This window comes from Tetranychus urticae, chromosome 2 (assembly GCF_039701765.1).
Source record: "Tetranychus urticae isolate SD_2017Ah chromosome 2, NJAU_TeUrti_SD_1.0, whole genome shotgun sequence".
NCBI classification, from domain to species: domain Eukaryota; kingdom Metazoa; phylum Arthropoda; class Arachnida; order Trombidiformes; family Tetranychidae; genus Tetranychus; species Tetranychus urticae.
In genome coordinates this window covers 13,565,117-13,588,877 of record NC_142959.1, presented here as the reverse complement: position 1 = coordinate 13,588,877, position 23,761 = coordinate 13,565,117, and the positions used below count along the sequence as shown (strand labels likewise).

The 23,761-nt window shown below is 32.8% G+C and overlaps 2 protein-coding genes and 2 long non-coding RNA genes across 9 annotated transcripts; 2 read left to right on the top strand and 2 right to left on the bottom strand.

Annotated features, from left to right (window-relative positions):
* Positions 1-56: 56 nt before the first annotated feature.
* On the bottom strand, positions 57-11,116 carry LOC107363906 (pancreatic triacylglycerol lipase). Of its 6 annotated transcripts, none has more exons than XM_089267363.1 (10): positions 10,975-11,116; positions 10,759-10,893; positions 10,484-10,576; positions 8,565-9,701; positions 8,154-8,272; positions 6,829-7,400; positions 5,608-5,890; positions 2,913-3,609; positions 2,127-2,415; positions 57-849 (listed from the first exon to the last, which is right to left on the bottom strand). In XM_089267363.1, exons 6-10 carry the CDS (start codon positions 7,326-7,328, stop codon positions 639-641), a joined length of 1,980 nt encoding a protein of 659 aa, XP_089123489.1. In that variant the 5' UTR covers positions 7,329-7,400; positions 8,154-8,272; positions 8,565-9,701; positions 10,484-10,576; positions 10,759-10,893; positions 10,975-11,116; the 3' UTR covers positions 57-638. The 6 variants fall into 6 exon arrangements, with proteins under 6 accessions (XP_089123489.1, XP_089123488.1, XP_025018403.2 ...); XM_089267362.1 differs by having other exon boundaries at positions 8,240-8,272; XM_025162635.2 differs by lacking the exons at positions 8,154-8,272; positions 10,484-10,576; positions 10,759-10,893; positions 10,975-11,116 and having other exon boundaries at positions 8,706-8,840.
* LOC112539784 (uncharacterized) lies at positions 3,498-3,993 on the top strand. The gene is made up of 2 exons (XR_003083761.2): positions 3,498-3,636; positions 3,787-3,993. It is a non-coding gene; the product is annotated as an uncharacterized LOC112539784 (long non-coding RNA).
* On the top strand, positions 9,439-23,649 carry LOC107363890 (uncharacterized). Its single transcript, XM_015931165.3, has 15 exons — positions 9,439-9,576; positions 9,947-10,147; positions 11,007-11,108; positions 11,755-11,917; positions 12,456-12,616; positions 12,751-12,951; positions 13,365-13,466; positions 13,565-13,703; positions 14,636-14,845; positions 16,201-16,691; positions 17,068-17,571; positions 17,633-18,119; positions 19,452-23,071; positions 23,137-23,238; positions 23,309-23,649. Exons 1-15 carry the CDS (start codon positions 9,439-9,441, stop codon positions 23,387-23,389), a joined length of 6,702 nt encoding a protein of 2,233 aa, XP_015786651.2. The 3' UTR covers positions 23,390-23,649.
* On the bottom strand, positions 15,053-15,940 carry LOC107363963 (uncharacterized). The gene is made up of 3 exons (XR_016198617.1): positions 15,810-15,940; positions 15,264-15,365; positions 15,053-15,192 (listed from the first exon to the last, which is right to left on the bottom strand). It is a non-coding gene; the product is annotated as an uncharacterized LOC107363963 (long non-coding RNA).
* Positions 23,650-23,761: the final 112 nt, after the last annotated feature.

Sequence of the window (23,761 nt, the reverse complement as noted above, 5' to 3'; positions counted from 1 at the left end):
TTCAGAATTTTACTTTTTTCCCTTTCCTTAGCCTTCTATAATTTATCAATTTTGCCTTTTCAAGTTGCAACAATAATTTGTTTATTAAGGATTTTGTTTTGTCTTTTTTTTACAATTTGTATTGATTGTTGATTCTGTAAACAGTAAACATGTTAATATTCATTTATATATATTATGATTAAAATTATTTTCATTAGTGTTGATAATAAGGTAACAAAAAGGTTAACTGTTATCTAAATGGTAGTTGGTTAAATTTGTGTTTACGGTTTACTCATTGCGGTTGACAAGAAACGGTTTTGTTGGGTTGCTGGCTATTGAGTTGTGATTTGAATCATTGATATTTGTTCAGACCGTTGGACTTGTTTTAAACGGTTCATTGTTGATCAATTTTCTGGTTCTTTTTTTCTGACTTTGGTGTCACTTCAATTGGATCAGGGTCAAGTTCATGGTCAAGACAGTCAATAATTAACTATGGGTCACAGGTCAATTCACTTTATCCGGGTTGGCTTTTTAATTGGGTGATGATTAGGTGAGAGAGAGAAACAAGTTTTGACCTGATTTCCTTTTTTTGCTTTGCTTTTGCTTTTGCTTTATTTTCAGTGTCTCTCGGTGAAACAATTGATGTCAACTTGTTTGGATCAAATGTCTTCTGAGGCCAACGATAGACGCCAAAGTAGTTTAGGTGGGCGACCCTTACTTGGTCCAGAGACAACTTGCCAAACCAATCGAGCCAAACGATTGTTGTAACTTGCATCAGCTGTTATCTCAACGGTACAGTTACCTTTAACAAGTTCCAATTGTAAAGGTATACTGTCTTCAAGGATTGTATTGTAACCACAATAAGAGATCCTGTTTTGATATTTTTGGTGGTTGGTGGAGGATGAAGATGAGGATGAGGATGGAAAAAAAGAAGAAAAAAGATCAACAGATAAATCAAATCTAATTTTTTGCGTGTTTTAACTTCTTTTCCATGCTACTTTCAACTTTCATTCATTCTGGTTTTAATTGTCAGACAAACTGTTATTTTGTCTTTTCACTTCAATTGTAATATTAATGGTTAAGATGATTTGCTGATATCATTTGGACGATTTCTTTTGGTTATCAATCGACTCTGAGATAACTCAGTGAATAGAAATTAACCCGACAAAAGTTCTCAGATATTCATTTTCTAAACTTCAAGGATAAGATCATCAGATAAAATGCATTTCATAATTTTCAGAGTAAGAAAACCATGTCTTGCAACTTAAATGGATAAATCATGAAGCGCTTGTCATAGATTTTAAACTTCAAGGCTTTCTTGCTTCGAAAATCATGAAATGCATTTGATTCGGCCTCTAATATCATCATAATCGATGTCCAGAATGATTTTTACCTCGAGTATAGCAAAGAATATCTGAGAAAATTCCTTGGACAAAACTTTAGTATGCTAAGTCGTCTCAGAGTTGATTAATGGCCAAAAGAAATCGTACAGATTAATTGAAATGCTCTGCATGAATTAGAAAGAAACAAAAATATTAGCAGGATAATGAATTAAATCAGATGATTACTTAATGATGATGGTTAAGATGCTTTTCAAATAAATATTTTGAAAAGCTTTGAATGTTTCCAATGGAATTTTAAGTTTGAAGTGAAAAATGAAACAATCAAACAAACCGTCTAAATTGTTTGTTTAAACATCATTTTGAAGCATATTATTCTAATTTGCTAAATCAGTTTATCCTTTAGTAATAAATCAACATTTAATTTTAATGATTATTTATGACGGTTTGTTTTGGTTTGTTTAAATTTGAACAACGGAACGAGACAATTGACTTGACAATTGCATGTAACAATTTAATGTAACTTATTATGTATTTAACAAATTGAATGGGATGCATTTAAATATCTAAATGGATTAAACTTGCTAAATTTGATGTTATTATTGCAATGGCAAATTGATTTAAACTTTTCGCTGCATTTCTTAATTTAATTAATCAACATAACTCAACCTTTTTCACACTTGCTTCATCAATCTAACTATTAATATATCAACAGCTTATGTCTAATAACTTAATTTAAATGATGTTAACAGGGAAAAAAGATTTTTCATCCTTTCATCTTTCATCTCTTTTCACTGTTTTACTCACATTTCGCCATCAGAATTTGTTAATACAATTTTATCAATTCCCCAGAAATCTTTTCCAGAGTAAATCCATCCTCGATATTTTGTGTATTTAACAATTGCTGAGGTAATATTACGAACTAAAGGATGAGCCACGACTAAGCCTTGGATTAAGGATTCATCTTTTATCTCATCTGATTCACTGGTCAATTGGAACGTTTCATTACGATCTTTGGTTAAAAAAATCACCTCCAATTTTCCCCAAGTAGATGATTGTCCACTGCTGCTATCGATTTGAATCTTGTATTGATTTGCTGAAACAATGAAACGAAATAAGGAAAATTAGTAAATGCATTCACAAATAAGCATAGCATAAGGTGCAGACTAAAATGGAGGGAAAATTTTTAGCAAGTTGAATTATTCAATAAGAACGATGACCATCTTTAAATCTTAATCTGAGATTTAATGGAAGAGTCAGATAAAGTAGTCCACTTACAATGCAATTGTCAGTTAAATATTGGTCAGTAAACAAACTAATGACATATTTTTAAAGTACAACTAGGCTGGACATACATTTAGGTTCGAGCTAGTTTTGGGTTTAGTAAAAGATTCACTTTTGGTAGTTTCAGAAAAACAAACTGGTTTAGGTAAGTTAATGAACAATGAGTAAGCCAATGAGGGGGCCAAAAGAAGGTTAAATTTGAAGGAAAATAAAATGTTATTTTTAAACAAATTGTTAACAGTTATTTAAAGTATAAATAGACTAAAGACTGTATATTGGGTTAGTTGTGAAAAAAATAAAACTACTCACCACAGAATGGCTCAGAATCTCTGGTAACCAAATACATTTTACCTCTTCCAGGTGATTGGTTGGCAAAGTAGCCCATATTACCACAGCCAGTTCCATCTTTGCCACAATCAAAGCATTCACCGCGCAAAAATTTAGCATAATTATCACATTGGAAGGCATGAAATTTACATGTGGCCACAACTGAATCAATGAAAAACCTAAAAGCTCGTCTATGATGACAGAGAGACTGCCATCTACCGTAAAAAATATCATTTATGGCTCCTACAAAAACTGAATTACAGCCAACCTGATTGCGTCCACCATTGGGATAAAAGTCAACATGTCCCATGGGTTCAAAAGAGCCAAGTCCACCGCGTAAAAAGCTGTCTCCATTGGAATGAATAATGTCCACAAATTGGGCATCCTCACTGTCCAGTCGTACTTTGGCTGTGTAACCCTCAAATAACGGTGAAGCCGGATCTAGACCAGTGATTCGTGATAGATTTTTAACCTCTGTGCCAGTAAAACCAGCAATATGGGCGCCAAGTGAGAAACCAATGAGATGAAAGTCAGATGATTTTAAACCTTTCTCGTACATTAACATTTTAATAAGTAAAGCAATTTGTTTACCAACCAGCTGAGTGTTTGCCGCTGCTTGAACGTAATTAGGTAAGGCAGCTCCATTACCCCAATCAACAACAATCACATTAACATCATCCTAAATTAAAAATAAAACAAAAGCAAGGTAAGTCTCACCAGTTTTTCAACAGATCTCTACTCTTTGCATGCCACTCTCTTTACCGCTATCCTAACCAAATTTATCCAGCAATAGCAATAGCAATAACAATTAATGGAATTATTTATTTATTATTTTTTCTTCTCTTCATGTTATTAGGTGATTGTGACGCCGATATAATTGGTAAACTGTGTTCACTCAAGTCAGTCAACGGATGAGAGTCAATTTTTGAAGTTGCCATTTTGAAACGAACTGTAACCAGATTTAATATCCAAACTATTAAAAGTATATTCAACTTAAAATAACTGACTAAAATTAGTTAATTATACTTTCATTTGATTGGATTAAATGTAACAATTCACTTAACCGATCAGGTTATTTCACTGGCTAATTTGAACCATTTTAATCATGCAAAAATTGTACTAAAAGTCCGTTTTTGAATTTGCTCTCATAATCTGTACTAATAGTTGAAACGGTGACTCTCTACTGTACTAAATGACTCGTTAATTTGGTTTTTTGAGAAATTACTTGATTAGTTGATGCAAATTTGATTAGCTTTTAAGATTGATAATATTGAGCCAATTTCATTTCTAATTGATGTCGATCGTTATTGATTGTTTGCTCTTCAATGTATCAATAATGATAACTTTATAATTGTCTAAAAAGTCTTTCCCATCTAATCTGAATCAACTTGAACCCAAAAACAAAATTGGAAACCCAAATTTTGAACCAATTAATCACAATTGGTATTGGTTCAAGTTAACTATTGCTATCAATATAACCACAAATAGCCATGAAATTGTCCTAAAAATAATCAATTGTCAATTAATGAGCATAATTTAGGGATGAAAACAGATCATTGAAAGGCAAAGTCAATTGAGAAATTATAATGTAAAGTCAAGATAATATCAAAAACACAAATCAATTTAACAATCGAAACCCAATATTCAATTTTAATATACTTATAGCCACTTGTTAAGATGATCAAGATATGATGATGATGATGATAAGAAAAAAAACCTTTTTTTTCAATCATTGACCCAAATAAGTTGACCATATTTAGATGAACAGTGAGTTGAAAAAAGTTAATGTTAACATCATCTTCCACGGTCATCTTCATCTTCCTCCTCCTTCAATATAAGCCAATGACCGGATGAGAACTACTTGTTGCATTTTTGTCAATTTGAGGTTTATTTTCATCGTGTATGATGATAATGATGTTGATGAAAAACAAAGCAAATCAAGGTAAGACAATAATTTTTAAATCTATTTATGTGTATGATCGGTTTAATCCTTTTGCCAACCTTCTTTAACATCATCATCGTCACCATCACCGAAAATGATTACAACTCAATCTCATTAACCGAGAGAATCTCATTAATCATTTAACTTGATTAGTGTCACTAAATACAAATATATGAATTACACTTAGTTTCAAAATGGTTTAAAACTCAATCAATTTAATCCCTATTAAGCTTTCACACATCAAGTTAACTCGTTTACTTTAACGTTATTTCTCAATTCTTGTGTGTTTCTGGTTAACTGTTGTTACTGGTTGTTAATTGTTTTGTTTTTTGGATACGCAACTTTTAACATCAGTTTACAATTTACAGGTACCAATCGTCAACAGGAAAAAGACACAATTGTTTCAATTAAAATATTTATAATAAAACCAGTAAGATATATTTTTCACAATGATAAACGGAAGAGTTTTAACAATTCAAAAAATGTGTTCAAGTGATTACAAAGTCAGCTGGCATGGTTGCCATGGTAAAAACAAAAGGCTTTTATCAGAAGATGATTTGTAAGAGTTACTTGAGTGTGATTTTTCCTTTTGATAAAAGTCTAAGGATTTAAAGTTGATCAATTATAATGAAATGTTTTCTACTTGTAATTTACTAATTGTTACTCTTGGCTGCTGTTGTTGTTACGACCGTTAATCCGTTAAATTTAAAAAGGTAACAAAATGTGACTACTTACAACGTATAGTAATGCCTCAGTCATCTGTAAAACCCAAGGATCTCGTCCTGTTGAACCAAAACCATGGATAATTATCTTGACTGGACCTGATTCTTTAAAATCATTTAAACTAGATGTTGTATTGGTCAGATCAATTAAACTTCCCTCAATTGGATTCAATCGAGTGTACAATGTAAAGGTTGTATTAATAACTTCAGGTGCTGCTGGTAAAGTGTCAAGATAATCAAATGGACCTTCATCTCGAAAACATCCAATGTTACGGTAGCAAACCATTTCTTCATCTCTGTAAGGAGTTTGTCAAGGCAGAGGCAACTATCAATCACAATAATTCAAAGCAATAAACCCTGGCTTAAATGTAACTGTAACTGGTAACATGGTAATTGTTGAATTTCAGCTGATAATACATTGGATACATTTAGGATGCTCTATCAACTTGCAGAAGATGGTTAAACCATTAAACGATAAAAAGCTAATTGATTAACCAAGTGGATATAAATTATTAGATAATCTTTGTCTTCTCAACTTATTATTTGGCTAACTCTTCATTTGGCTGAAGATTCATGTCGAGAGACTTGATTTATCTCTAATTTACTTTCAATTGTTGACTAGATACAGATGAATATAAGTAAAAAAACCTTTGCTGGATCTTTTTACATGATTATTTACTTATCCATTGATGGTATTGTTGACTTTTCTCATATTTCCTCTATTAACCAGCAAATGATAAAGTTAATTTTGACAATTGGTTATTAACTTAAACATTAAATGAAGCAATGAACTATCAGCAAATTACCTTGCTTACCTTGTTTGGTCACAAAAGTACAAAATTAACCAACATTATCAAGATGATGGTAAGGATGGGACGGATCAAAATGGTGTTGACCAACAAAATGAAAATGAAAATTATTTTTACCAAATTTCATTGAGAAAGTGTAAGAAAGGGAAACGTTTAAATACTCGTTTTGCATTTTCTGATTGGTTTCACCGCAAATTGTAAACATTGAACCTTTTTTAGTATTTTTTTCTTGCTTCTTCAAATATATAACATTACCTCAAGCTCATGTTTACTGTAAAGAGATTGGTAAAGAGTTTAAATGAAATAAATTGTCAATCTAATGATAAAAACTTGTCCTGGCATCATCTTAATAAGTTAATTTTGTCAATAAATACAATACCAACCAAAATGAGAAGAAACTGAAAGCAACCAAACAGTTGACTTACCTTCGGACTCGATGTTTGACTAATCTGGAAGATGATGGCGAGGTTGTTGTTGTTGATGTTGATGGTGAAGGTGAAGATGATCTTGAAAAATTGATTGATTTAAGTTTAAATCGTTGCCTTAATTTGGCAACTCTCATGTGATTCCATTTGGCAAGGGAAGAAGCAATGGCGGACCAAATAGCATAATCTCTGGCTGGATTGTTTTCCTCGGCATCCAAGTCATTGAAATACCGTTTACTAATAAAAAAGGATGACAATGAATTTGTCAATGATGTAAATGAATTGGATAATGAACTGGTTGAAGATGATGATGATGATGATGACAACAAAGATGAAGGTAATTCAACAAAGGAATGATGAGTTAACGGTGTTGCTGTTAAAGATGATGGTAACAAACGGCTATTGACTAGATGATAAATCTTTGAACTATTGATTAACAAGGGAACACAAGCAATTGTACAATAACTGAGGGCAACAATCAGGACCAAATTAAAGGCCATTTAATCCTTTGGAGATGCAATCTCATAGTCATATTAATCAAAGATGGATTTATGGATAATGGACGATGGACTCTGAAAAATAGTCAAAATGGAAACAAATTTCAATGAGAAATGAATGTTTTTTTCTTAAAAAAAGACAACACAAAAAGGACAAAACAAGATTACATTTTAATAAATATACATCAGCCAACTGACTGTTGATATGTGACTTACTGAAGCACCAACACCACCAACAACAAAACGTCTTGCAACGTTAAACTCACAACATGTAAGCACGTTTACTCTCCCCTTATCTTCCTTCGTCTTCTCTTTCTTTCCTTTCTATTTTCCTTTCCAGTTTGTCTTCCCTAATCTCTTTCTTATTTGTCTTTCGCACGTCAAATGTAGTCTTTCAATCTCATCATCATCATCATCTCTCTTTCAGCTTCTCTATTAATTGATGTTACATTAAAAGACATTTTATTCGTCATCATCTTCATCATCAACACTTTTTTTGTTGCTGTTACTTTTAATCCAACATGTTGATCCTTCTTTATGTAAATTATTGATGTGTATCAATAATAATTTATTTGTTGTATTATGTATTTAAATGTTGATTTCATGTTCTACCAACCAAATTACTCGCATCAATTTCAAATTTTTCAACATACCAAAATGATCAAACAATGCTTGGGACGCTTCATTGTAGGACTCATTGTTACTAGTGATCACGCAATTTTGTGATGATGATAGTGATAATAATAACGATGATGACAATAAAAATAAAACTAATGTCCTGTTGGTTCAAGTATCTCATCATCTTGTTTATCATCATAATCATCTTACCCTTTTATACATCACTTTTCACACCATTTGCACATAAATAAACTTGTTTTACTTTTTTTTGCTGATTTTTGCGTCTTTTTTGGTACCTTTTGTTGTTTGGTTTTGTTTATAAGAATGAACTGTTAAGATGAAAAAAACACAATCAATATTAATGATAATAAGATTGGTGTTAGCTGCTGAGAAATGATAATCACTCGATATTGGTATTTTTAAAAATCGAACCGAATCAAGTTTACTGTTACTTGCATTGGGAATAAATTGTTCAGATTATGTTTTGCTGTTTAACCAAATGATGTAAAAAGTCAACTGATTAACTCTCATAATCTTTGATCATTATAATACGGATCAATGGAACAGCATTAGACTCAATTCGCTAATTGCTTCACTGATCATTACAGTATCAATGTTTACCTCATTTGTATTTTGCTAATTTTAACTGGAATCACTTTTAACGATTAACCAATTTTTTTCACCAATTTTTGCCTTTTAATTTCGCCTTCAATCGGATCAAATTAATTATTGAGTAAATCTATTAAGCTGGTGATTATTTGCCTCGATCCAAGTTGATTTGTATCGATTTTAAAGTTGACTTGATTCGGGTTGATTTGGGTTTCTTTTTGGGTAACCAGATTTTGTCAGGTCAAGTGTAATCCAAAAAATTTGTTGAATCAACTTTTACTTTTTATGCCAATCATTTTCATCTTTAACCACTTTGATCTCATTTAAATGATGATTTAAGAAGACAATCAAGAGACAGAGTTGATAGGAAATCGTTAATTTGCAAAACATTGAGATCAATCAATTTTCCCATAAACTTATTCCTTTGGTTGGATTTTGGTTTTCAGAAGCTTTTAACCATTCAATTGTCCAACTTTTATCAATTAAATAATTGTTATAATTAATGATCGTCCACCTTGACCTGGTTAGTTTGGGTTAAAAATAGTTGCCATCATTGGTTGATTTAACCACGCAGATTCAATGTAATAAAACATATTCATTTGTTTTCCTTTACCATGCAGTATGATATTGTTCAAAGTGTAATCCAGTTCATCTAATAATTCAAAGTGAGTTTCAACTTTTGTTTGCATTCAAGTTTAAATTATGTTTGCTCTTAGATTCAACGATTGATTTTCAAACAATTAATCGTGCAATAAACATCCAAGGAAAGTGTTGAAAAATGAAAAGTTTTGACAGTCGAATAATTGTTATCTATTAGACATAAAACAACTCCAAGTTAACACCAAGAAGCAATTTGATTGTCGATAGACTCAAAAGTTAAGTGATGATGCGTCCAACTAACTTGGTCAACTCTCAATTGAGTCCGTCTTTTGGTGTTAATCAAAGAACAGGTTCGCCAAGTCTGAGTCCAGAGATAAATATGATGTTAATGTCTAATCGCAATGATGACAAAACAACTGACATGGTGAGTTCAATAATCAGTTAACCAACAATTAGAACAGTCTTTTGTTAATTATTTGATTCGATCCATCATCGGTAAATAATAATTTGATTGATTCTGAAAATTATTTCCTCAATGTTGATCGTTTGCTGAAAAAATAAAAAAACATTAGTGTTGTTTAAAGTATAAGATGATTTGTTAAATTGAAATTAATGCAATTTAAAGACAGTGATAAGTCAATGAATATTAAATGTTTGGACTAAAGCTAATCTCTATTAATCTGTAATGTTTATCCAATCTGAAATGGTAAATTCAATGGATTGCATATAAAAGTAATGAGTTTCGATTGATTGATTATTATTATTTTTGTTTCTCTTTTGTGCCTGTTTTTCAGGTAAAAATCGATGAAATCCATAGAGCAGTTACTTTGGGTAATCTTCGTAATGTTCAACAATTAATTGACCGAAAGCGATTGGCATATTGTCGGGATCAAATGGGTGCAACACCTTTACACAAAGCAGTTATTTATGGACAGAAAGAAATTATTGAATATTTTCTCGATAGGTTTCCTTCAACAATCCATACAAGAGATAATGTAAGTAAACATTAAATATTCAATATTGACATTATCATTAATCATATTAATATGTCTCACAATTATAAATAAAGTTTTCAAAAATTGAGGTCGAAATTGAAATGAAGTTGTTCTTTTCGTTTTTGGGTGAAAAGTCAACTTTCTTGGCAAACTTGGCCCTTCAATAAGGCAAGCTTTTCTGGACAGACAAAACTGCTAACACTAAACAATTTAAACTGAATGAAGATCATTAAAGATCTAAATTAGAAGATTATAGATTAATCTAGTTGATTTGAATGATCAGACAACAATGATTTATTGAAAACTAAACCTGAGAATGGACAGAGTTAATATTACCTTTCTCATTTCAAATAATCAATTCAATGATTGTTCAAGGTTGTAAGTTTCATATTTGGTTGTCAGTAATCATGAAAATGAAGCCACCCAAACCTGTGAATAAGAGTAGAAACTAGATTAGAATGGATTGTAATGTGAAATGAGTAAATAATTCAGTAATAATAGTATTCGTCTGTGATAAGATATTGAGAAAAAAGGGTTCATTTAAATGTTGACAAGGTTGCCTTTTCGATTGTATAATATTGAAAGAGTAATAAATATCTAAATATTCAAACCTTTCTGTTACTCTTTGGTCAGTCTCTTGTCCAGTGTCATGGTAACTTATTTCAATTGACCCAAATTTGTTTTGATTGTTATAGCAATAGAGATCTTCACCAAGGTGGGTGGCAGTTGGGAGATAAAGTGAAAATCTGAAACAGAAACAGAAGAATAGAGTTAATTTATTATAACAGTTTACTTAGTTTCAACATTAACTGATTCTCATTGTTTACCCTTTTAACCAATCAATCTTGATTGTTTACAGCGTGGACGAACTCCATTACATTACGCCGCTGTTTTACCCGAAAGCGCAGACTTGTATCGCATGTTGGCTGAAGCTGGTGCTGATGAGAAAGCCTTGGACATGGTATGTTAATATCTCACTAATTATCAACTGTTAATTTTGATAATCAACTTTATTCATCATCAAATTCATTCAACCAATTATCCTTGTAATATAACTTTTTGAACGTGATTCCAACCTTTTCTCCTTCTTGTCCTGTCTGTCCATTTCACTTAAAAAAGAAAGTTGATTTCCGTGTTTAAATCTCCTTCTGGTCCATTTTTTGATCCAATTAAGTTTCATAACTTTTCTAATAATAGTAATATTCATGTGTTGGGGTTAATTCAATACAATATAATTATTATTCACATTTAATGATTTATACCATGTTACACGCCTGAATAAATTCAAAACTCCTTGTGTCAATCTATGGACCTTTGTGTCTCCAATCCTTCAAATAAACCCTTTAACCAAGGTCAGATTATTCATTGATATTGATGAAATATTGTTATGTATTTGTGTCATCAGTCTTTGATTATATTGAATTTACCTAATCAATGGTTGCAATCAGTGTTGGACAAATATAGAGCGACCACAATTTCTCTGCCCATTTCAATCTTTTCCCAAGATCAATCGAACATCTGATTGATTGTTAATTTTTCTAGATTTTCATTTTTCTCCTGTTGACATGACGTCTTTCTGATTGACCTTTTTCTTTGCCTCCAAACAGTTTGGTAAAAAGCCAGAAGATTATTTAAATCATCAAGATGGTGTTTCTGTGGTGGTTCTTAGGGAAAGTGCAATTGTCACTCGTCCATTGGGTCAACGTCGAAGCCGTAAATCAGCAAGTCGTATGATTGATCCTCAAAGTTGGTCGAAGATCCATTCATCTAGTAAGAAGAAATAATATTTTAGTTGATTTTGACTTGTTTTGACGGGAAAAAAGAGAGTAGAATCAAGTTTGATTGATTTTAAACTTAAATCAACCTTATTTTCCATCTCTTCTTGTTTGTCTTTTTAAACAATCATTATCATTTTGATTGTGAATAACAGTTTTATTTAACTATCAATGAGCATCGTAAAACCATTTTTAACCATTAACTAATACATAATGGGGAAAATGAATAATTTTAAATCGTCAATTGAAACAGTAATGCATAATGATTGTGATAATTTTTTTTCAAGTTACAATTGACCTTCTTTCCCAATTTTCCTATTGTTTTCATCTCATTACTATTTTACTGTTGATATCCATTTTTTGTTCTTGATTGATTGTTATTTCTTTGCCTCTTCCATGCTCCATTGTCGAGAACAACAATTCAATTCTGTCATCAGTTAGCATGGATTTCACCATTTAAATCTATTATTCTTGCTCTATCTTTATCCTACATGACATGGAAATACTCTAATTGTTGCTAAATTTTTAATCAGGATCGTTGATGCACCGAAGTAATATACGAGAGTTGATTAAACAGGGAAACATAACGACACTTGAAGAGATTGTAATCCAAGGCTATGGTGATAGATTAATTGGCGAAACTTCATCAGCTCCACTTGTCCAAGAATTTTTGAAAAATGTTCCACAATTAATTGTAAGTTTCTTTAAATGTCTTTGTCTATACATTAATTGATTGATCGATTGTTTATCAATCTTTTGTCTTTTTTATTCATTTTCTTCTTCTTTTTCTTGTTTTCCTTCTTTTGATGATTGATTTGTGTTACTCAGGAACAAATAAATGAACTTCATAAAGCAGCTCAACGGGGTAATCTAAATGATCTGAGAAGCCTTCTCGATAGAAAGGGAATTGTCTTTGCTCGTGATCAAATTGGTTGTACTCCTTTACACAAAGCTGTCTTGTATGGCCAACTAGAGGTTACCTCTTTCCTGTCAAGTGAATATCCAGCAACATTGGATGCTCGTGACCATGTAAGATTATATCAGGAATTACATGATGAATTACAAAGAGTTAAATGATGAAGATAATGACATTGCCAATAGAGAGGGTAAAGCTAAATCAAAAAATTGAAGTTGAGAAAAAAAAGAGTAAAAATTAATCGATAAATACATTACAGTGAATTAAAATTTACGTCGTAAAACTTGCATCTTGTACCTTCTTTACTCTTTCTTTTGTTATTTCGTTTTATTTTCATTTCTCCTTCTTTTCTTTCTTTTTCATTGAGGCGTATGCATAATGAACTTCGTACTTGTTTCATCGATTTATCATTTTCATCATTTCATTGCTTTTTTGTTTGAATCAATTGTCTTCTTCAAAATGTCTCCCATTCAATTTTGGTTATCTAATGTTGACCCTCTTTGTCCACATTTTCTTGATCATTTAGGATGGTCGAACTGCTCTTCATTATGCAGCAGGATTAGATGATGAACGAGCCATTTACAATATTTTAGTAAAACATGGCGCTTCACCAAATTTACCAGATTATGTGAGTTTCTATGGAAAATTATGAGAATTTTTTGTTATTAGAAATTTATCTTTTGAGTATTGATTTAACCCCTTTCACTGGTTTTATTATACCAACAGAAAGGTCGATCAGCTGAATATTATGTTCGCTTTCCTGATCAAATAAATATTCAGCAGTTGATGAAACGAAGTCAACGATTAAATGCTAACTACGCAATTAACACGGCTAATCGGATTAAATCAAAGTCTCCTTGCCGAAGTAAGCAACCATTTTCATTTTTCACTTTCCAACGCATTTCTGGTTTTAAATTGCATCCTTTAATTACTGCAATCAGGTTAACGTTTCCCTTTCAAATTGATTGCTCATTTATCATCCAACCAAAATTGTGATTACTTTTGATTTGGAACAAATTTACCTGAAATTAGAAGAGAAAGAGAAGACAAAAATCAATAAAATGAAAATAATTGAAATAGTAATTTTAAATTTATAGAGAGAAATAAAAAAGGTGAAAATTTGTGTTCCTATGCAAGTTAAGAACTAGAACGGTAAAGATTGAATTAGCTTAATTGATAAAAGGTACCACAATAGGTATAAAGATTGTTTGGGACCAAACTGTTGACCCAAATTTAAAAAAGCTTGGAAGACAAACCAGAGTAACACAGATAAAAACAAAAGAGGTAAGGGAGGGAAGATGAAGGCGAAAAATGAAGAAAAGGCAGAGAATTGATTGATCGAATTGGTTGAGTGTCACGAAAATCGAGTGAACAGCAAAAAAAAACTATTTTTGTCTAGAGCACACAATAATGAATACAGTAAAATCCAATTGATTCAATTGATTATCCCATCATATTGATAATTTCATCAAGAACTATTGAACAAAAAATGAAAGTTTTTACGCTTGTAAGCAGCTACCTGTTCCATGCGCATTTAGACTTAACAAATCCAAGTTGTTGAAAGTAATTGCAATTATATAAGAAATAATTACGTTGTACGGTGAATATTTGATTTCCTATTCTGGAGTGAATAGTGAGAAATAAATCTATAATTAAATTAGATCAATGAATTAGTGGCCATGTCTAGCTATTTAAATCAAATGCCATATTAATTGGGATTTGTTTTTTTCACTTTTCATATTTTTTGACGCTGCACTTGTTTGTATACTTGCTCAACTATGCCTATTATCACCAAAGGAAGAGGATTATCACCTGAAGCTCGGAAACCAGATATTCATACAAGTGGGTATAAAAGTGACACTGGACTTAGTGATCATGAAATTGGTGATGCCGATGGTGGATCGAGTAGCGGTTCATTGGGCGATGCTTCACACTCTTTGTTAGCCAAGGCTAACCTCCGATCCAAACCTGGTAGTAGTTTAAACTTTTCATCACCAGCAATATTAAGTAATTCATGTTAATCCATTTTGTTAATACAAACTCTTTGATTAGTTAATTGATACACTTGTCTTGTTTGTTTTCTTTGTTTGCTGCCAATCTTATAATCTGCTGGGTCCATCTTTGATTACAATTTTTGCTCGTACAAAAAGTAGAATAGATTCACTGATTGAATTTTGGTTAAATTGCATGCGTTTCATTAGAAGTCCAGCTTGATCTTTAATGAAATTTTTCCTTTTCCGTTATAAACCATCACTTTAATTAGATTCGTTAGTATAATGCAAAGATTTAGCAATTGATTGAAGTTGATAATATGGTGACCGCAAGTTTCGATATGGAAAATTAATCATTAAAATCTGTTAAAAAATCAAAACGTAAACGAATATTCAACATTAGTAATTAGACTTGCTCAGAGAAACATCGTTACCTTGTGTATGTATCATGATTAAATTTCATAGATTCCATCTTCCTTCTTCGTCTTCGTCTTCCAATAAAGAGCCTCGTGTTGAGAGTCGATATAAATATGCTCCTGTTGATATTAAATTGAGAAGAAAAAAGAATAGCCGTAGAAAAAATATTCCTCGAATACTGGTTCAACGATGGTCTACAATTGACGATTTCACAGAGTCACAAGGTTGTTACCAACGAGGCTTACGAACTGTATGGCCTCCGATTAGGAATAATCATAAGCCACAATCAGCCACACGCAAGTTCGAGTTACCAGACAGTAAAAGATCTGCGAAAAGGAAGTCATCGTCGAAGAAATCTTCACCTGTCCGATTGAAATCAGTGAGACGCTTTAGGAAAAGAGGTAAGAATGAACATCGAATTGGATTGAAACCAATGTAAAAGAAGCTTTTGTTTCTTTCTTCTTTACGCTTCAATTTTTTTTTCTTTTTGTGTATTTCTGTAAATGAAGTAAAATATAGAATTGGAATTTATTTAGTCGATTGAAAGATTGAACAGTATTTACCTGACAAGTATTTATGACCTCAATGATGGATTATTTTTCTCGTACAAAAATCAATTTTAATTTTCGAAACTTGCGTCACCAAATTGCTTGCTTCGTGCTTATCCTTTGGGATCCGTCGTAGACCCTAAAATACGTTTGTCCTATTTTTCTTGCTTTATCCAATATACCGTTCACTTTGTCCTTAGTGCTTTGTCTCGTTTTTGCATTGCGAACTGCGTCTCATTTTACGAGAAATTGAACTTTCTCGAGCAACATCGGCTACATCAATTTAAAATCCTTGTTCGTTGATTGAATTATTTAATTTTAAATTCTAATGCTTATCTAATTATGTCTCTTGTTTTAACTATAACTTTGCTCAAAAAAACACAATTCAAACGTTTTACTCTTAAAGGGGAAGAAGTAACTTCAGCTAATTTGAAGCGTTGGATACAAGAGTTAGATTTAAATTCACTGGAAGGTGCCATTTTGGAAGGACATGGTGATCGCGTAAGATCAAAAGTAGAGATGTACGATGGGGCAAAAGAATTACCTGATATTCAAAATTATATTCATGAAACCCTACCAAAGGTGATGACAAAAATACGTAAGATTCATGCAGCAGTGTCTTGCGGTGACTTGACTGGTTTACAAGATCATTTAGATAAAAATGATTATGCTCTGGCCAAAGATCATTTAGGTATGGCTCCTCTTCATAAAGCAGTAATTTTGGGTCACATTGATGTGGTCCAATTCATACTCGATCGATTCCCTGAAACAGTCAATGCTCGAGATCGTGAAGGTCGGACGCCATTACATTATGCGGCCGCTACAACCCATAAAAATGGCCACAAAATTTACAAAATGCTTCTCCGTTCTGGTGCAGATTCCAGGGCTCGTGATGCTGTAAGTCAATCTAATTTATTTAGCAGAGAGTAAAAAAACACCATCATATTAGTATTCAAATATCATCAAGTAGTCTCAATGACAAATAAACTGCAAAATGTCTAGACTAACTTACTGTTAGATAGGATTTTATAATATAATAACATTGAAATAAAGTAGATAAAAATATCACCTGAAAAATAAATTAAACTTACAGTTGAATATAATGGATTAAAAAGGGTCAGATATTCTATTATTCTAATATTTTCAAACTTGACCATGAATCCTATGCATGTGATTAAGCCTCCTCTCCAGGAAACTGATTTGAATACTAATTAAGGTGAGAAAAATGGACTAAATGAATTAGTCTTAAACAATTCCATTTTGTTTTGATTAGGTTGGCAAAACAGCTGAATATTATAGAGTCCATTTTATGCCATTACCTTCCGAACTTTCTCGATTAGCAGCTCATTATAAGCGTAAAAGTGGAGATGGTCATCAAGCTTCATCACCATTACACAAACGTCGAGGTATCCTTTTGCCAAGCACAAGAGAAAAGATTAGTAATGCGTTACACGAAGGTGATGCTTCTACATTGCTGGAGCTTGTGCTGGATGGTTATGGGGATGCGCTTTTGGGGCGAGCTAGTTGGGGTGAGGAAGCTAGAAAATTTCTTAAAGGTTTACCACATCTTCTTGACAGCATACGGACACTTCATGCTTCCATAGTCAATGGAGAACTGGCAAATGTTCAAAGAATCCTGGACACTGACCCAAATTTGATCAAAGCCAAAGATGAGAACGGGTTGATGGCTATTCATTTAGCTGTTTCTCGGGACCAACAAGAAATAGTTGATTATTTACTGGAAAAATTTCCCTCCTGCCTTCAACTGAAGGATCAAGTAAGCGTAATATCCTACTTTTCAATCTGCATCTTCTGATTTTCTTCTTTGTATCTTTTAGTTCGGGAGAACAGGGTTACATATAGCAGCTCAGAATAAACAGCAAGATATTTATAAGAAACTGATTGATGCTGGAGGCGATCCAATGATAATTGACCAAAGAGGCAGAACGGCTGATCATTATTTGAAATTACAGGCAACAGGCGAAGCTTATCTTAACAAATTATTTGCATCGACTCCAGTAAAAGAAGACCCCAGTAAACGGGCCAACGATAAATCAGTCAATGGTGGTGATAAGAATGGTGTTGTTAATGAACAGCAAGAAAACGAAAAACAAGGCCAACAATCTGAAATCAACATGGAAGAGAAAGCAGAAGAAAATAAAACACAAAATGAGGAAAATGAAACAAATAACATTGAAGAAGACGAAAGCAAAAGCAACACAAACATTACAGAGGAAGCACCAGATGATGGTATTTCGGAAAATAGTCAAGTAAATGATGAAAATGAAGCCAGTAATTCAAACAATAAAGTAAAAACTGAAATAGGTAATTAAAACAGAGACTTACCGCAACACCATCACACGAATAAACTGTTACAATAGTCACTAACAATCGCGGCATGCCATTCTAGCCAAGTAAATCCCTAGATTTGAAACTTAACTTTAAATACACAAGAAAAGATAAATTTCATTCAGATAAGGAGAGTGAAAATAGAAGAGTTATCTGGTGAAAAATTGAAGTTTTAATCTTTTTGTTGATTATCTTTTCTACACAAGATGAGCTTATTACGTAAATGACACCATCTGGTGATCGATAAAGATTTGAAGGTTCACCAATCAATTTTATCAATTATTTAAGAAATATTAGCCAATTTTAAGTTATTTGATCTGATAAAAGAGTTACAAACTGTAAATCTTTGATTGTGTTGCCAATTCGATAAAAAATGAAAATCTCTAGGTTTTTTTTAAATACGTCAGAAACTGGTTTAGCTAATCTTACAGCGATACATGTGCAAATCTCGAAATGGCTAAGAAAGCAGAGTATTGCTGAGTGACCCAAAAATTCACCCATCAAATATAGCCACCGTATTCACAAGAAGGATGATCGTAAAAATATCGGTGAATAACAACAAAATAATAAGAAGTTATCTATTCCATGCATTTTCCTCTTGGTTAGTCCAGATAATTTGCTTTTTGCCATCCTATTATTTCCAAAATTTGTTACACTTAAAGATATGATCATCCTTTCTTTGGTCGCATGCAATTCAGAAAAGGAGATTATACAAAGAGATGCTAGAATAGTTCATAAGATACACTCACCTACCAAAAAGTGCACCTACCAGAAACTGCACATAATTTTTTCAATGGTCCCTATTAAGGAGGAGTTTTATCTAATTTTCAATTTCGTCGAGTTTTGATTCGCTTTCTTTAATTATCAATAGAGTTAATTAAATTTTCTTTCGTGAAATATCAATCCAAAAACTCTCAAAATCAGTTTAAAACAACATTCTTGCTTAAATTTGATCTATTAAGGAAGATTGAAAATTATGAATTATTCTGCTCGACGAATAGTGTAAATAAGCTATTTCCAGCTTGGTGCAGTTTCTGGTAGGTGAGTGTAGTCAGAATAATTTAATTTCGTTCAAAAATCTATATTTTCCTAAACGTTTCAAAACTAATCGATTAATTGGTTTAAAAATCGATTCTTTTTTACCGCCGATTGTGGCAACACATATGATCAAAGAGTAAATCTTGTTTTTATGTTGTCTTGTTTTTTTATTTATGTTTTGCAATATTTCAATATTTCATAAAATTTTCATTTTGTTTATGCCCACAAATTCGTATTCTCATGGCTAAAAATTTTGTCCTCCTTTTACAGAAGAAGATAAATCTGGTGAAGCCGAAATACCAGCTCAAAATGATGAAACTGTGAATGAATCTTTACAACAATCAGCAAGTGGTGATGATAACAATGCTGATTTGGAGGAAACTAAAAGTGAAGTTAGTAAAGTGGACCAGGCTGTCGACGCTAAAACCTTATCTGGATCTGAAGATTCTTTTGATAATGAAAACAATCCTGAGGAATCAGATGATCATTTCAATGATCAATCAACCACAGAGAATCAGCAAACTTTGCAAAAAGAAATAGAATCTACAGAAGAAGGTAACACCGAAGCTGAACCTGACAAACCTGATGGTGGTAATAATGTTGAACCATCTGAGGAAACTGATATTGATGAGGAAAAGTTGCAAAATAATCGCCAAGATGCTATCGTTAACGAAAATACATCACCAGATAAAAAGGAGACAAACCAATCAAGTGTTACCAGTAAAAGTTCAAAAATTGCTTTAAAAAAGAAACAAACATCTCTTCCACAAGTTGAAAAAAAAGTTAAAGGTAACAGAAAGGCTTCCCTTCCTTCCGTAGTTAATAATAGAAATAGCTCAAAAGATCGTTTAGACAAGAAAAAGGCTGTTAACAATCGCAACACTTCCAATTCTGGTACCAAAGGTACGACCGAACGTGATAAAGAGGACGGAGTCAAACCTAATAGTGAGACCAGCATCAATGATAATAAAGTTTCTGAGGAAGTTGATGCTAATCAATCTGCAAAGAAACTAAGCGACTCAAATGAAGAAGAAGAGCCAAGTAAAGTTACCATTCAAAATACTTCAAAAATCGCTGAGGCTTTTATTGGAGATCTGCCTGAGGCTGTAAATGTATCAGAAGATACAAATGATCCACCAAATGAGGCTTCAGAATTGCCGTCTTCGATGGAAGAAGTTCAAGGTGATAGTCAAAGCATCAACACAAATGTTTCTGCTCCTCCATCGACTGAGAATGATCAAAATACTGAAATAGATAATTCAGGTAAACTTGAAGAAGATAACTTATCGGAAGCCCAATCAAATAGCGAGACAGACGTTGAAAAACAAGCAAAAGAAATTGTCCAAGAATTGGTAGAGACATCAATTCAAGAGGCTGGATCGAAACTTGCTCTTGATGAAGATACAAAGACTGCTCAAGAAATTAATTCTTCAAATGGTGAAAATATTAGTGAAGGAAATAATGAAACTGAAGAGGAAAAAATTGAATCGGAAAATAAAGACGATAAAATCGACTCAAATCAATTGTTAGAGAAACAAGTTAGCGAAGAAAATCCATCTAGTGAAATGGATATTCAAAAGACAAATGAAAATAATGACAACGAAGTACTGCCCACTAATGAAACAAACTCATTAAATAATATTGATATGGAACCTGCTGGAAATAATTCTGAACTAAAAAGTGATCAGCCAACCGATCTCACAGCTGAAACAGTACCTGCCGACAAAAATGCTGAAATGTCAGAGTCAGAAAGCAAAGCTGAGCCAGGAGTTGACAAAACAACATTAGAAGTCTCTGATGAAAAGGTAGTGGGTGATGAAACTACTGAAACCAATGAAGAAACTACTACTGAACAATCAAATGCTGTAGCTGAAGAATCAACCCAAGAAAAAGATGAAACTGAAAATGTTATGGAAACTGAACAAAAGGTTGATCTAGTTAGTGAAAATAGCAATGAGGATCAGAAAGAGTCGTCGGAGTCAATTAGCGTGGTTAATGATATAGTTGATGCAAATGGGAATAAACCTGAACAAGCTACTGATGATGTAGAGGAAAATGACAAAAAGGAGTCTGGCAGTCATGATCAACCTAATGGCGAGATTGATGCAAATGAGAGCAAACCTGAGACAGAAATCAATGGTTCGGGTGAACAGAAGGGTCCAGATGTGTTGGACGAAAGTAAATCAAGTGATAATAATACTCTTACAAATGGCAACGGCGATGATCTAAATGAAAGCATAATCGATAACACTGAAGCTAAAGATTTTCTCAAAACAGGATCAGAAACATCCAAACCAAAATCGAGTGAGTCTACATCGAGTCGCTTCTTGAACGAAACATCACCGGTAACAAACAGTGACAGTAATAGTGATATGTTGAATGATTTAATTGAAACATGGCTAAAAGAAGGTGATTTATTACGATTGGAGCATGTTGTCATCGCAGGTCAAGGGGAAAGGTTGATTGATAAAAAATCGCCCAAAGAAACAGTCCAAGAGTTCTTGGATCTTGTTCCTGCTTACATGGCAAAAATAAAAAATGTTCATGACACAGTTGTCAGAGGAAACTTCAACGAAGTCCGATCTATACTGACTCGCAAAAGGTTTGCCTTAAGCCGTGATCATGTTGGTGCAAGTCCGCTTCATCTTGCCGTGCTCCATGGACACATGGATGTTCTTGTTTACATTATTACCCAATTTCCCGAAACATTAGATGGACCTGATAACGAAGGAAGAACACCTCTTCATTATGCAGCTGTCATGGCCTCAAAGGATCGACAGTATTATGACATTTTGAAAAAAGCGGGAGCTAATGCTTCTTTAATCGATAAATTGGGCAACACAGCTGATTATTATCTTGATCATCCTGATGAATTGACCATTGGTGACTTATTATCCAATTATAAACATAAAACAGAAAGTGCAACAAAGCGAAAGGAACCAGAATCAGTCGATGTTTGGCAGCGACCTCCAACTGCTGATATCGAATCAAGACTAACGCCATCACCAAGTGATTCTCAATTGGAGGAGGATAAAGGTCCGATACATCATGAAATAGCTGCTGATGTTCATGTTGATGCAAAGATCAAAGAAAGACCTACTACTGGTAGTACTGTCAATCCTGAAGAAGATGAGGTTAAAAAGGAAGTTGAAACGATTTCAGTTCAATTTAAGGAAACATTGAAAGAGGAAAAAAATAAGCTTCAAGAAAGTATACGTCGAATCATGGGCGCAGTTCCAAGTCAGCCACCAGAAAGTTTGTCATCTGGGGAAGAGTCTGACGAGAAAAAAAGTGAAGATACGGTTAGTGAATATGAATTGTGCCAAGTAAAAGATGAACATGGGCGAACTGTGCTCCATTTAGTTTCTTCAAAACCCCAGAAGAAAGCCATTCTTTATCAAATGTTGGCTTCAGCTGAATATTTGATTCCTGAGAGAGATGAAAAATATCGAACCATTCGCGATGTTGCTGTTGATGCAGGTTTAAAAGATAATGTGCAAGTCATTGATAATTACATTCTGGATGCTTTTGTTCGACGTAATGTAGGTTTTGTACAAAGATTATCCCATGAAGGATATGATCTAACCAATGTGGTCGATGAAGAAGGTCATGATGTTACTTCGGTTCTGAGAAAGAGAAAAATTACATCCATGATAAATCTTTTACAAGACATCACTTATTTTCAAAAATCACGAGAAGAATTGCATACATTCATCAAAAACGATTATATCCAAGGAGTTTTGGGACTCATCGATACAGATTCAACTCTAGTCACTGCTAAAAATCGACGAGGCCGAACAGCTCTTCACATTGCCATACTTTTCGGCAACCTTGATATAATCTCCAATCTTATCGACGCTAACCCAGGAGCCGCTTCAGTTCAAGATAATGTAAGGCTGAATGATAACTTTTTTTCTTAATTTTTGGCTAATCATAAAACCTTTTTAACTATTAGCTTGGAAGGACTCCGCTTCATTATGCTATGGCTACTAGCAAAGTAGAACATATTGGCAAAATGCTAATCAAGGCTGGTGCTAATCGACAAATTCGTGATGTTGTGAGTATTTTTTAGCTCTAAAAAATATCTTTAAAACTCATTTTTAACCATAATTTCGTTTTTTTCGCAGAAAATGAGAACTCCAAGTTACTATTTCGTTTACAATGATGATATCAGAGCAATCAGATCGGAGGAAAAGGCAACTATTTAAATGAGCATATCAATTGTAAATCACCTGTAACCTTTGTAGACAACTAAAACATAGTGAGAGTGGCCTTTGTATTTAGATAAGTCGCCTTTTTTCCTAGCCAGTTGACAATCCAATTTTTTTGGTTCGAAAACGAGAAACGTTGAGATATAAACTGTGAACATATCAAAATTAGATTTATAAAAATACAAATTGGATTGCAATTCAATGGAATATGCATTTTTGTTAACAAAATAAATTTTACATGAGAGTGAACCACTAAATTGTGAATCAGTGAGAGTCATAATGAAACTATTCCTTTGTTGATTAAAAATGATTACTGTTAACTGGGTTGTTTATTTTCAAAAAGTCACTTATTTATATTTTATATAATAC